Source organism: Microtus ochrogaster, unplaced genomic scaffold, assembly GCF_000317375.1.
Source record: "Microtus ochrogaster isolate Prairie Vole_2 unplaced genomic scaffold, MicOch1.0 UNK43, whole genome shotgun sequence".
NCBI lineage: Eukaryota > Metazoa > Chordata > Mammalia > Rodentia > Cricetidae > Microtus > Microtus ochrogaster.
Window position 1 is genome coordinate 281055 of NW_004949141.1, and position 14692 is coordinate 295746.

The 14692-nt window shown below is 38.5% G+C and overlaps 1 gene segment (V, D, J or C); it reads left to right on the top strand.

The window, feature by feature from the left end:
- The first annotated feature begins 13113 nt into the window (after positions 1-13113).
- Positions 13114-13631, top strand: LOC102000486. The segment is given in 2 exon segments: positions 13114-13159; positions 13312-13631. Coding segments are annotated over 2 exon segments (366 nt in total).
- Positions 13632-14692: the final 1061 nt, after the last annotated feature.

Consider the following 14692-nt stretch of genomic DNA (forward strand, 5'->3'; position numbering starts at 1 on the left):
CTGGTCCTCAATTTGTGTTTTCTTCCTTGCCTTCATTTCAATTTTCAATTCTTGAACTGTTTCTGTTACCTGTTTGATCGTTTTTTCTTGTTTTCCCAGGGTATCATGTACATATTTACTCATTTCTTCAAACTTTTTGTTATATTTCCCATCCATTTCTATAAGGGCATTTTTTACATGTTGTTTAAAGGACTCTATTGTTTTCATACAGTCAATTTTTTCCACTTCTTCTGTGTTAGGGTGTTCAAGTCCTTCTGTTGTAAGATCATTGGGTTCTGGTGTTTTCATGTTGTTTTTCAGATTATTGGGTAAATTCTTGCCTTGGTGCCTGCCCATCTCTTCCTATCGATCCTATCTAATGGGTTTTTTAAAACTGGATCAGGTTTTCCTGCTGGCCAAGGGCTCCGCTTACAAAATGCCCTCACTCTGTTTCCTGGCGCCTGCCGTGGGCCAAGAACCCTCTCACCCCTCAGAAGGGTCTTCAGGAACAGGACCAGGCTCCCTGTTTGCCGGTGACCTCGCCAACAAAAGGCCTACCTCTTTGATTTAATTGTAGTGGGGCAATCTGCTCTCGTTATTGCGTGCCTGTCCCCTCCACTTGAGTCTGCCACCGCGCCGGTCCCCCAAAGCCTAATCCTGATTGTGTCTTGCACTTGGCTCAACTGTAGTGGGATGATCTGCTCACAGTGTGGGCTTCACTGCTTCATGCTTGGACCATCCCGCATCTGCACCATGTCTGCAAGAATTTTTTGGATTTAATATTTTCTTTGACCAGTGAATCCATTTCCTCTATTGTATCTTTAATGCCTGAGATTATCTCTTCCACTTTTCTATTTTATCAGTTATGCTAATATTTTAGTTCCTGATTGTTTATGTAGATTTCTCATTTCCAGAATGTTCTTATTTTGAGTTTCCTTTATTTCCTCTATTTCAGTTTTCAAGACTTGAACCATTTCCTTCACTTGTTTGAATGTTTATTCTTGGCTTTCTTTCCTTGCTTTAAGAGATGTATTGATTTCTTCCAATTTTTGTTTGTCTTTTCCTCCACTTCTCTAAAGGAATTGTTTATTTCCCTTTGAAGGGATGATATCATCTTCATAAAGTTATTTTTAAGGTTGTTTCCATCTGTTTAGTCTGCATTGAGATGTCCAAGTCTTGCTGATGTTGACCTACTAGATTATGGTGGTGCCATATTGTTTCTTATGTTTTTGAATGTATTCTTACACTGTCATGTACCAATTTCTTCCTCCAATGGGTGCTGTTGGGGTCTTTGCTTCAAGGGATCCTTCCTCCTCCAATTGGTGCTGGTGGGCCCTGTGGCTTAGGTGGTCACTCTTCATCTAGGTGGAGATGGGGTTATGCCTCTGGTGTTCACTGATGGGGCTCTGGAGACTCCTTCAAGTATGGGTGGGTCAAAGGCGCTGGTAGTTGTTCCTTCTTGTGTAAACAGCTCCAAGGCTTTGGAAGTCACAGATGGAGTGGGGGATTGTTGCAGGTGTTGGGAGACATCTGCCCACTTTAATGCATCGGTGTGGGGCACACAATGTTTCTCTGGAGCCTAGGACCTAGAGAGCAGGACTCCCGAAACAGGAACACAAACACTCTCTTTTACAGGTGCAGTCATAGCAACGATTCCAGTAGTAGTAGATGTGGGTGAGCTATGGTAGCAGGTGTGTGGATTCTGCTCTGGCATCTCTGGGGCTTTGGTAGGTAGGAGTGTGGTGTAAGATGTGCTTCCAGGGGCAAGGACCTAGAGAGGAGGGTCTCTCAGCCAGAATACCAGGCACTCACCTCTCTAGGTACAGTCATGGTCAAGGCTCCTGTGTTCACAGATGCAGTGGAAAGTAGATGAGGGTGTAGAGAGGTTGCTCTGAGGTCTCTAGAGCTTTAGTGAGTGAGGATGGGGCACAGGCTGACCTCAAGGTCTAGTTCATAATGAACAGTGCCCCTAAACTGGGAATTCAGATAATCATCTCCCCAGGTGTGGTCAAAGCCAAGGCTAAAGGGGTCATAGATATAGTGGAGGAAAGTTGTGGGTCTCTTTTTATGCTTTTAATTTAAATAGATTTATGAAACTTCTTCCTTTCCTGCCTTCAGTACTTCACAGGAACATCCTTGGACTGTCTCCCCTGATCCTTCCACAATGAAGTTGGCAACATCTTTTATTATATTTGCTACACACATATGAGCACACATAGGTTTTTGAACAGGCAAAATCTGTTTTTTTTTAATTTATGTATATGATTTCAAACCCAAGCACTCTACATGGGACAATTATTAGGCGGTACACCCCTAGAAGAGGCTAGTTCTCCTTCTCTGGGCAATCAATTGTCCTGTTGTTAAGGAACCCCATTATCTGTCTCCAATTCCACATTTACATGTCCATCAAGATTGCTATTTTTCTGGTCTTGTTTAGTCAGTCATTTCTAGGAAAGACTATTTCACAGTGAACTTTTAGTATTATGGCTCTTCCACTCTTTATGCCTCTAACTTCTCCCATATTCCCTGAACCACAGATGCAGGGCATGTGATAAAAATGTGCCCAATGGTGTTTCTGGCTTCCAATTATTGCTGATAATGTCCAATTGTGTACAATTATTGTTTTCTACAGTAAAAACTCATTTGATTCAAAGAAAAGTTCTTCGTGAGAGATGGTAATGTTACAGTTTAGGAGTATTGATTGAATTTATTGTTTCTTCCAGTTAAAGAATTAAAAGACAGGAGAAACAAATTTAAAGAGGAAAAGATAGCAGAGAAGAAATGCTGAAACAGAGACAGAAGAAAACAGCATCTGTAGTTGAAGAAAGTCTTTCATTAGGGCTGAAGAAACACTCATACGTCCAACACATAAAGAAACAGATCCCCTAGAAATCAGAGATGTAACTCAGGAAATTAATATGCTGTCTCTTTTTGAGCACTAGGGTTTAAATCTATGAAGGGTTTTACTGCCTTAGTTTAGTCAGAATGGTGGATTGGACCACAGTTGCTTGGTACCTTACTCTCTGATGTGGCTTTGAATGTTTTAGGCCAGCCAATGAGACAGTCTGTCTGCCAGTCTGCTTCTGGGAGACCAAAGACAACAAGGTTTTGTTCTAAACTGCAATATTTTTGTCTCTGGTCAGAAGGGTAAGGAATAAAGCTTAGCCATGGCCTGAAATATCTTTATCCATCAACCAATAAAAGCAACACATATACAGAAGAACATTCCATATCAGAAAGAGACAGCCTTCTAGGAAGTATTTTGCCTTTATCAGCTAGTCATGGCAGCTTTCCTTATCTGTATCTCTGGTTCTAATGATAATATTAAGGATGAAATAAGAAATTTCTCTAGGGAAGGTGGCTCAGTTTCCAGTAGCAGACATTAGTTTCCTCTTCTTCATTGAGCTTTTATCCAATGAGACAACTTCTGAGTTGACTTCTGGCAACTTCCACCACTGAAAGGAGCCCACCAGGCTCTTACATCAGTAGATTAAAGCGGAAAGCTTTACATTATTTCTTCTTATTTGTAAATTTTGTTTTTCTTTATGTTTACCGTTGTTTTGCTTACCTGTTTGAAAATGCACTACAAGTGTGCCTGAGCCTGTGGCATTCAGAAGAGGGTGCACTATCCTCTGGCCTTGATAAATAATTGTAAGCAACCAAGTGGTTGGTGGGGAATAGAACTCAGGTTAATTGCAAGAACAAGTGCTCTTGACTGCTGAGCTAACTCTCCAGACCCTATTCTTTTTATTTTAAAATTCATATCCTGCAACTTTCTTTCTAAATCTTCTTTTTCTTACCTTTACTTATTCATTTTTTGAGATTGTAATTTGATTACAACACGTCTCTCTTCCATTTTCTCTCTATTCTTTCTTTCTAAACCATCTGTATTCATCTTACTCAGGGAATAAGAAAGTGCCATGAAGTCTCTTTTCTTTGAACATATCTTGAGGCCATTAAATTTTATATTAAGCTTTATGAGCTCAGCTTGGGTTTGACTAGTTGAACATGTAACAGAAAAGTCATATTTCATTGCTGAAATCTCAGAATCCAGAGAGGAATAAATGTAGAGGACCAGCAGTGAGGTTAGAGGGCAGCTAACAGTGAGGCTGGAGTGGTGAGCTAAATGGATCCACTTTCTGCAATCTTTTATTTTCTTTTCATACATAGTATCCATATCTCAGTCATGTGATTTGTATATGAGTGACCACAATATTAATTCTAGGGCTAATCACTGTTTGGGTGGCCAAAGCAGTTTAGAGGATAATATGATAGAATGAGATGAGAGGAAGGTGATACTTGTAATCAAGTTCAGTCAAGGGCCTCGATGTTTAAAAACATCAGAGTCTAATGCACAGGAACAGGCTGAAAGGACAATCTTTGAAACTTCAAATAAGATCCCATAAATCTTAGTAACACAGATGTTGGTATTTTCTGCAGAGCATGCATTGCACTTTTGTTCTGAAGTCAAGATAAAGACCACAGTGTGTGAATAAATACTGTCATGGGAGTCTCTTGAGTGTCTTTGCTTACATGGTCAATAATATGCCACTTGAACTTTGCAAATGCATCTTTTATTAGTACATGCCATTTCCTTAACCCTTCTCTGATGCTAATCACACAACTACATCCATGACTACCAATTACTACAAGGAAATAGCCACATTTGCCTCCTGTTAACACCCAAACATCTGTCTTCCAAATACAAGTGTTCTTTTGTTCCTATATACTAAGAAGTTTGTCTGATCTCTTTGTCCAGTAAGGTATTATTCAGAACCAGTAATTGGCCAGGAAGGGATGCTGGAGCAGGGGATCCTGCTGAATTGTACAAATAATCAACCAGTATCCTACTGGCTTTAAAGCCCACTACATTATATGGAACCCTGGCATGACACTACTTGGATGACCTAGAATCAAAGGCTACTTATGTCAGTAACTTAGCAGTAAACCAAATATTACTGTTGTTCTAAAGGACTGATGCCTACAAATAACCCCAATAAAATGACAAATATGACATTACTATACTCATAGACCATTGTCTAAGTTGGTCATCATCAGTAAAGTTTCAGAGATTGATAACTGAACTATGACCAGAGAACAAAAGACCTTTGTACACTCAGTCTCAAATAGCATGTTCCCAATTAATTCTACCATTCAATACTCAGGGAATTCTTTGCAAGAGGAGATAAAAACTTTGCAAGATTGACAGGTAGGACCAGGCGGTGGTGACGCACGCCTTTAATCCCAGCACTCGGGAGGCAGTGGCAGGCGGATCTCTGTGAGTTCGAGGCCAGCCTTGTCTACAAGAGCTAGTTCCAGGACAGGAACCAAAAGCTATGGAGAAACCCTGTCTTGAAAAATCCCCCTCCCCCAAAAAAATAGTGGTAGTGCAAGACATCAAGGAAACAAGGCTTTCTAGATACAAGACTGATAGACATATGAACTCACAGAGCATGTAGCAGCATATACAGGACTTGCACATGCCTCTGCTGTATGTGGTCCCAGTGCTAAATGAGAAATAAACACAAAACCACATTCCTAAATCCTTGTCTTCAGTTTATTGTTTTCAACAGGAAATTTAGTTTACTCCAATGGGTTCTCATTGAGTGTACAAACCACACTTAACAGAAGGCTTCATGCCATGATTAGATGGCCAAAATAAAACTGTCTTAACAATATTTCAGGAGTCTTTTCTCTCATGATGCTTTGCCTTAGCAATTATTTTTGTTAAAGATATTTTGCTTGAATATTATAGTTTGTTTGTGTTTCCTCCTTGTGCCACTATCAGTATGTCAGCACTTTGTGCTCTTTCTTTCACTGTTCTTTCTCTTTGTTTTGTACTTTTATGGTTTGTTTCTTTCATTATTATTAGTAGTAGTATTAGTATTGTTATGTAATTATATGCCTGTTGGTTTTCCATGAGATAGAAAATGGATATGTTGTGTGTGTGGAAATATTGAAGGAACAGGAATAAGTTAGTTGATGAAAGTTAGTAATAAATTATATTTATAATATTTTTAATTAAAAGAGTCATAAAACACAATATCATGAAAATAAACCAACCAAAATAAGGTGCAGTATAAACAGTATTTTTAGAAGATGAAAATATATTGACTGAGAGTTGTTTAACATTTTTTTCCCATCAGAAAAATGTATTCAAGCCTACTTTGAAGTTTCATCTTGTCTTTCTCAGATTGAAAAGGCTAGTAAAACAAATTAAAGTATGTGATAGAAAGGATACAGAAACAGAAGAAAATTTATTGTTTGCTGATAGGAGTTCAAAATAAAATAGCCATTATGGAAATCCATGTATCTGGAATTGATCTTTCCTGAGGACCACTCTTAGGTATATATCCAAGGACTCTACATCCTAGATCACAGATACTTGTTACCTATGTTCATTGGTTCTCGATTCATAATGGACATCAGTTAGAAACAGCCTATATTTCTAGAAACTGATGAATGGATAATAAAAAATGTGGTACACTTAGACAGTGGAGTATTTTTCAGCTGTTAAGAAAAAAACAAAACAAAACTCTGAAATGCTCAAGTAGATCAATAGAGCTAGAATTAAATGTTTTTGAGTAAGGAAACACAGACGCAATAAGACAAATACAGTATGTTTTCCCTTATGCTTAGACAATAACATTTAACTTTCCAATCTGTGTGATGCAATGTCAATATCCAGAGAACTTAGGTCCCTTGTATGGAAGCAGGGAGGAGATGATATCTCAAAAGTGGGTAAATATGTATCATAAACAATTATGATTGTACAATGAAAAGAGAGCAAGAGTCTCTGAAGCATTCAGCCCTTAATGTTTTCTCCAAAACCTTCCTCTCAAGGTTCAGGAGACAAAGATCACAAAAGCCAGTGGATGACCCCAAGAAAAAAATGTCTTCCAGAAGAAACACAATGGATATACATATACAATCACAGATACTGTGATAACTCATACAAGACCTGTACAGGTTCTAGGCAGACAGGAACCTAGTTCTGGGTTTGAAGTGGACAAAGAAAACCAAAAAGGAAACAAAAATCTGTTTGATAAAAATGTATTTACAATAACAGGTATCATTGGATATATCGACCACATTTTCTGACATATTGTAGCTAGCTGGGAATATTTCTCTAATAGAAATACATTCTATAAATTTTTGTTTTTGCTGGTTTTTTATTTTATTTTGTTATTTTTGTCTTATTGATCTTTTTTTTTCTCTTGTTATGCATTTTATTTTTGGGGAGATGACAATACTTAGGTAGGTAAATAGGAGCAGGACATTACTCGAGTAGCTAGGGATATGGAGTGGACAGTAAGAATTTAGAGAAAGGGGAAAACCGGATAAATATAAGTTTTATGAAAAAACACAAAAAGACATTTTCTGTTCCTTTAGCCTGTATTTCTTTTACTTTACTCATGGCTTTCATTTCAGAGTGTCCCAAATTTACTGGATGTGTTATATCCAGATATTATATTTTATTTGTCAGAGCCATCTAATTCTTTTATCTATTTTTTCAAGGTCTGAAATTCTGTCTTCTCTTCCTTTTAATCTGTTGAGAAAGCCTTTGATTTGTTTCACATTTTTTATTTTATTTTCAAATTTTATCTCAGTTTGGGTTTTTATTATTACTGCTACTTAATTGTTAAATCTTCTTTCATGTGTCAAGCTTTTTTCATTACTTTAATCAACGGTTTGTGTTTTCACAGTCTTCATTAAAACATTTGTTCATACTCTCTTAGGGTTCTTTCACACAGTCAAAATTGAATATTTGAAATCTTTGTCTTGTTCTTCACCCAAATTGATTTTCAGTATCTGAGACAATAGAAATCCTGGATTTTGAAAAAACATACAGTTTTGTTGTTCACATTTGCGTTATTGTGTTTAGATCTGTGCATTCTGAATTATGATATCTGAAGTGTATCTGGCCATAGATATTTGCCTCATATTGGTTGGGTGGGTAATCTGTTCTTTGTTGCTAATGTGCACTCTTAGTACTGGACAAGTGTGCAATTGTAGCATCATTGATGCCCTGCCAAAAGTGTTACATTGAGATTCCCTGGTAGGTAATTATTGAGGTCAGCAGAAATAAACAAGAACACAAATGAACTACCAAAATAACTGAGACTGGAAGCAGGATATAACAACAGCCCCTGGACCCACACTAGTAGACTGATTCTTGTTTGGACTGAGGTTACTAAAGAAGAGGGACTCACACAGACAAGATGTAGTGGCACTAAGATTAAGTCTGGAAAGTGTGAAAGAAAGAATAGAAAAGACAGTAACTATCCACTCCTTGAATTCCAGCCTAATGTGGCAGGTGTGTTTCCCTTATAGATAAAGATTATGTGGGCCAATGGTGTCACAGAGGCTTAGAAAAGGGTTAAAAGACAAGAATAAAAGAAGCTGCCAGGAATAACTAAGGGGGCTCTGGTGACATTCTGTTGAACTTAGGTCTCAGGAGACACTCTTACATTCCATTGAGACAATCAGTCAGGTTTCCCAGGAGAACCCAGAAGAATCAAGCTTTAGATTAGAAATCCTGAAGCAATGTAAAAAGCTCCTCCTGGCTCCATGTGACATCACATGTTCAAACCTCCCACATGACTACAGAGTATTTGCAACACAGCTGGTACTGACATTTCCTACTTGTTACAGAAATTTTTAGATGAGGAAAATGAATATTGAAATACCAAGTTTAATAATGACAAATGATTTTTAAGCCACTGGGTCATTTTTTTTTCACAGCCCACTACAGAATATATATATTTTACAGTAGTTTCTAGGCATATGTTCAGAAGACACTGAATGAATCAATATAAAATCTATTGTTGATTTGTTCAGGGGAAAATACAGTTTTCACATTTATTGTAAAATAAAGTTATTATAAATTAATATAGCTTAATGATGCCCTGCCTATTGAAGAGTTATTGTGTTGAACACCAGAACATTCAGGACATGGAACACAGAAATCTGATATTTACCAAGATGCTGTGAGAGAAGAGTGAGAAAGACAGGATCATCTCTGTCCTTTGATGGAACATGCAATATTGGGAATGAGGCTAAAACAAGGAACACATTGCCTTCTATGCTCTGGGTTGGAACCTCTTGGCTTCTGTGGAACTGGATTTAACTCTACCCTCTTCAGAACAAGTAATTAACGTCAGGGTCCTGTATTACTGTGTAGAAATGAGAACAGAAAGTACCACCCAGCTGTAGAGACAAACATGGTGTCTCCTGCATAGCCTGGAAATCAGTGTCTCCTCTTACTTTCTCTGATTTACAGAAGACCTTCCAAGTCTTTGCCACCTATTCAGCAACAAGAAGATATCCAGGTTGGCATTTAATTTGAGAATATTATAGGTATTTTGTTTGGGTGTTACCTTGACAATGATCCGTTCAGTGTCAGAATCTTCTGATGTGCTATCTCCTTAAAACTCTCCCTGCACTGCAGAGGTGATCAAGTGATGCATCCTTGGCTGCTCAGGAGAGAGGGGTGCAGAAACAATGCAAAGAGAAGCAGCAAGCTAATGGCTAACATTGTTCTGCCTCATGTTCACCATTAGTGGTCCATGTTCCATCTGGGAACATATACAAGGACACAATCTTCTGAATTGTGAACTGTTATACTGGTTATAGCTAGGCCATCATATGGATGGCTGTAACATGAGTGCCAGCTTGTTGGGCTTTCAGTCCTGCCCAGTTCCCATAGCCAGTAAGGTCCCAAAGATAATCCCACAGAAGTCTACATAAGTTATAAACTGATTGGCCCCTTAGCTCAGGCTTCTTGTTAACTCCTATAACTTATATTAACTCATTATTATTATCAATGTTAGCCTCATGGCTTGGTACCTTTTTTGGCAGGGCAGGTCACATCTTGCTTCTTTGGTGTTTGGGAAGGACTGTGGAGTAATAGGCTTTCTCCCTCCCAGAATTCTCCTGTTTTAATTGCCCCTCCTCTACTTCCTGTCTGGTTGTCCTGGCTATACTTCCTGCCTGGCTACTGGCCAATCAGTGTTTATTGAAAACATAATTGACAGAATATAGAATTGTCCCGCACCATATCATGGTAAGTTTACCAGCACTCACACTGTCCGTGCTATGTTCTAGAAAGCTCAAACTTGAATCATGAATATCTATGTTCATTTTTATAATGAACCAGCTTTTCCTTAATTTTGTGAAAAACTCAAATGTTTATCATTATCTGTTGTAACAGAAGGAGGATCACACTGTTCCTAGGAAACTGAATTTTGTAACATCCATTACCTAAAGGAATAAAAGAGTCTGCTTATTGAAGACAAAACTGGTGAAATCTTGATGGCTGCCTCTGGACTTGAAACCTCCTGCCTTTTCCCAGAGAATTCCAAGTGAAGAGACTCAGTAGTGAGTGAGTCTAGGTTCTGGGAACAAGCACCTTCAGGTCTTAAAGAACAGGGAGCTCCAGTTTTATCACATTTGTGTCCAGGCTAGATCAGAAGTCCTCTAGCAGGAAATAGGAGGGGTGTGTGATCCAATAGCAACAGCAATCAAAATGGTAGTGATGGATGATAAAATGAGCCTGAGCATTGGTGAAAGAACACCAGATTTCACTTCTAAAACCCAGCTACCCTTGTTGGATTGGGTAGTATCATCTTTCTTTCTTAAGCACAAAAATGGCTGGTGTATTACAGATGCTCTCAACACTTTTGTGAACTTCTCTGTTGCTTGGAAAAAATATTTCTATCCACTGTTTCTACTGTTTGAATTAAATTATTAAAAAATTAATATTAAGTGATAAATATAACATTATGCTTCATACCAGCTATTACAGCATGTAGAATCTAATGCAGAATTGACTCTTAGAGATATCTAGAGTTTATAGCTATGTTGGCACATGCCTTTCATTCCAGCACTTGGAAAGCAGAGGTAGGTGTGTCTCTTCATTTGAGACCAGCCTGATCTACGCAGCAAATTCCAGGTCACACAATGCACACAGAGCATCCCTGTCTCAAAAACAAAAACAAAATCAAATCAACCAAAAAGAAAATGTGATACTCAAAATCAAATAAAAATAAACATTAATACATGATATATATATGAGTAGAGGTTGAATGAACTAAGGGTCATCTCTCTCTCTTCCTATTTATCTATCTAAACAGAAATACATTTACATATGTTTATACATACAATAATAATACAGTAGAGATTAAGCGTTTGGGAAAGAGGAGATGGGAGGAACTGTCTGAAAGAGAGAAAGGCAAATGCAGAGCTCATTTTTGAATTTTTAAATTACATATATGTGTGTGTGTGTGTGTGTGTGTGTGTGTGTGTAAATATTATACTACTGTGCTATGCCAGAGAATTTCCTGGTTTAGTCACTCCTCAGTCAGTTCAGTTTTTTGCCTGTGTTCAGAAATTACACTGTCATGTGACAAACATTTTTGAAACATGTATATATTGTGTGGATATACACACACATACACAGTAGAGTGGAGTGTGAACATCAGCCCTGTGGTTGCATATAGGAATATACCTTATCTTCTTTCCCACACTTGGTTACTAGTACTTTGTATTAATGGCAGGAATTTGAACCAAACACAGAATAAGGTCTGAATCCCTGCATTGCACCTTTTCAGGTTCAAAGGACATTTGGGCCAGTCAAAGTGAAGCAAGTTACTGTTGTTAGACTCTTCCACCAGCAGAGGGTGGCAGGGTAGCATCTAGAGGACCCAAAGAAAAGACTAGAGCTGTGCAGGGCAAGTTGATCAGGTGATGCTAGCTTAGGATTTCTGAAAGTGTCATGGAGAGTTTTTAATGCCAGTGATGAAATTCTGAGAGTCACATAACATTGTCATTCAGCAGACAAACAGAAATCATACATAGGGAGAAGCTCACTGAAGAAATGCTCAGGCATAGTAAAATATCAGCCATGAGCATCAGTAGCACTGTCACTGCTAAATTCATTGGCAAAGCCATTCTGAGTACAGTGGGAAGTTCATCATGGGAGAACTGACTCCCAGGGAAAGTGTCTCGCACTCAGAATCACAGACTCCTGCATGTGATTGCCATTTTTCCTGGTTATCAAGCCATCACATATTACTTATCTCTCTCCTAGGTACTTCCAATGACATACTCCTGAGTTCTTCCCCTTTTACCTATAGGCAGATTTGCCATTAGACTGAAGCAGGTGGGCTCTGCTAAGTCTGAAGAAGGGAATGTGGCAAGCAAAGGTCTTCCCTCGATAATGATCAGTGTTTGTTGGAAATATCATTAATGACCTGGACACTAACCTCATTCAAAGCATATCTGTATTGGCTCAGTGTCAGCATTCTTCCTGATGGAACCACTTACTGAACACCTTTCAGAGCATGACTTATTGAAACCTTGATCTCTTTCACACACAAAAGAACTAAAGTGTGCTTATCAGAAAGTCTTGTTTCAAACAATTTTAACAAGGCTCTCAAAGTCACTGGCGGATGATTTTTAAATTAATTCCTGAAGCTGGAAGCTAGTCTCCTCTAAGAAGAATGGAGTAAGAGAGGAAGGAGACTCCACATGAGAATTGACACAGGACTCCTGATGACTTCACAAAAAAGATGATTGTATACCAAACCAATATATGCAGATATATACTTAACAGCAATTATTATAGTGCTGGGCTACATTTTACTGGAATAACAAGACTCGATCACAAATATAGCTCATTAATTCACACAGAGGAAGGCAAATAAATGTGACCAGCCACACTACAGCTTTTTCTGAGTTAGATGCAGGTAGTGGTTTCTCAACAAAATGAAGAACACACTCCAGAGAAGATAATGGAAGGTGTGCAACATTGTTAGACCTGACTTAGCTGAGTTAGGAGACTATCATGGGTAAATTCCTGTAGGGTTGTTGTTGTCAGAGAATAGAGAAGCTTAGGGGGAATTCTCAGCATATGATCACTTCAACGAGTTGGGTTCCACTCTTCCTCATTAATTTCCGCATTGCAGTTTTGAAATATTTTCTACATAGACATCTTATTGGAGCACCCCTGCCAGGCAGCGAGTAAATTTGCATAGCCACCAAACATTCACTAACTCCAACAAGCTTAAAAGAGAATAAAAGCCCTGGCTACACTTAGACTTCTAAGATCTATAACTCTGTGGCATCTCTACCATGGCCTGGCTCTCTCTCCTGTTCCCCCTCATCTCTTTCTGCACAGGTGACCTACTAAAGACTCGGTTTGCTATTTCAACCTGCACAGGACACTGTTGCCCGGCTCTGAATCCTGGGTTCTGTTCCAGTAGAGTGTTGAGTTGTACCTGGAAGGGACATTGTTCAATATACTCAGCATCCTTCTCTTTTCTCTTGCAGGTTCCATAGCCTCCTATGTACTGACACAACCTTCTTCACTATCAGTGGCCTTAGGTCAAACGGCCACTATAACCTGCTCTGGAGATAAACTCTCTGATGAATATGTTCACTGGTACCAGCAGAAGGAAGGCCATGCCCCTGTGCTGGTCATATATGGAGATGATAAACGCCCCGATGGCATCCCAGACCAATTTTCTGGCTCCAACTCAGATAACAAGGCCACCCTGACCATCAGCAATATCCAGGCTGAAGATGAAGCTGACTACTATTGTCAGAGTTGGGATAGCACAAGTAGTGCTCACAGTAACACATGCAGATGAGAAAGTAAGACACAAACCCTTCTCTCCTGTGACAGTGGCAAATCATTTCCTAGTTCAACTTGCAAAGTTGTTTTTCTAACCTTTGCTAAGATCTTTGTTTTCTAATACAAAATGAACAAGCCTGCATGTGTAATGTGAACTGCTGAGTATCATTTCTCAGACTCTACCAAGCAGAAGATGTGGTGACCTTCAGATTTCATCAGATAAAAGATTTTGTTCCTAAAATTTAGCAGATTTATTAGGATATATTCTTATGAACATAGTGCATTTTGTTATTTTATTAATTCTTTCTTAGATACTTTACATCTACTCTGATTATATTCACACTCATATTTCCTCTCTTTTTTCTGGGTTTCCCTTGAAAAATACTATAAGGGAGCTTGTGAATTATAAGAAATGTTTCTGCAGCCTAACAAGTCTGCAGTTAGAGCTGGGAAAATAACTCAAGAAGGAAGAATTGCTTCACTCTCTCCTACCAAACCAACTGTGAAGACCTATTCCACCTTGAGACCATAGAGCAAATGCCATGTAATACATTCCCTACATACTGACACACAAAAAGGACATGTCTTTGAAGGAAAGTACTATTATGTTCATATAAAGACTTACAGGAACATGCCTCAGGAACTCAAGGGCAATTGCACCTTTCAACCCGAGCATATATATGGAGAACGAAGACTTGATTAACAAATATTGTACACAGAAAACTTCCTTACTGTCCACTGCCTAAGGATCTTATTTTCTCTCTACCCAATATCTTCTTACACAGGAATTTCTGAAATATAATATTTAATGGGATAAAAGAGACACCCTCAAACATTGCCTTTGGTTGTAGATCCACCAATAAATTAACTTCATTCTGTCACAACTATGTCTCCAGAACTTTGGCTTTGAATAGAAATCCCATGGATTTGTATTCCAAAACACTGTTTGACCATATACTTTTCACCTTTTCTGTGAGGACCTGAGAAACAGTCATGATCAGGTCTGGATCTGCCTTTTCATCTCTGAGACTGCCTATTAATTTTAGCACCCATCAGGGTGGATTAAAAAATGTGTTG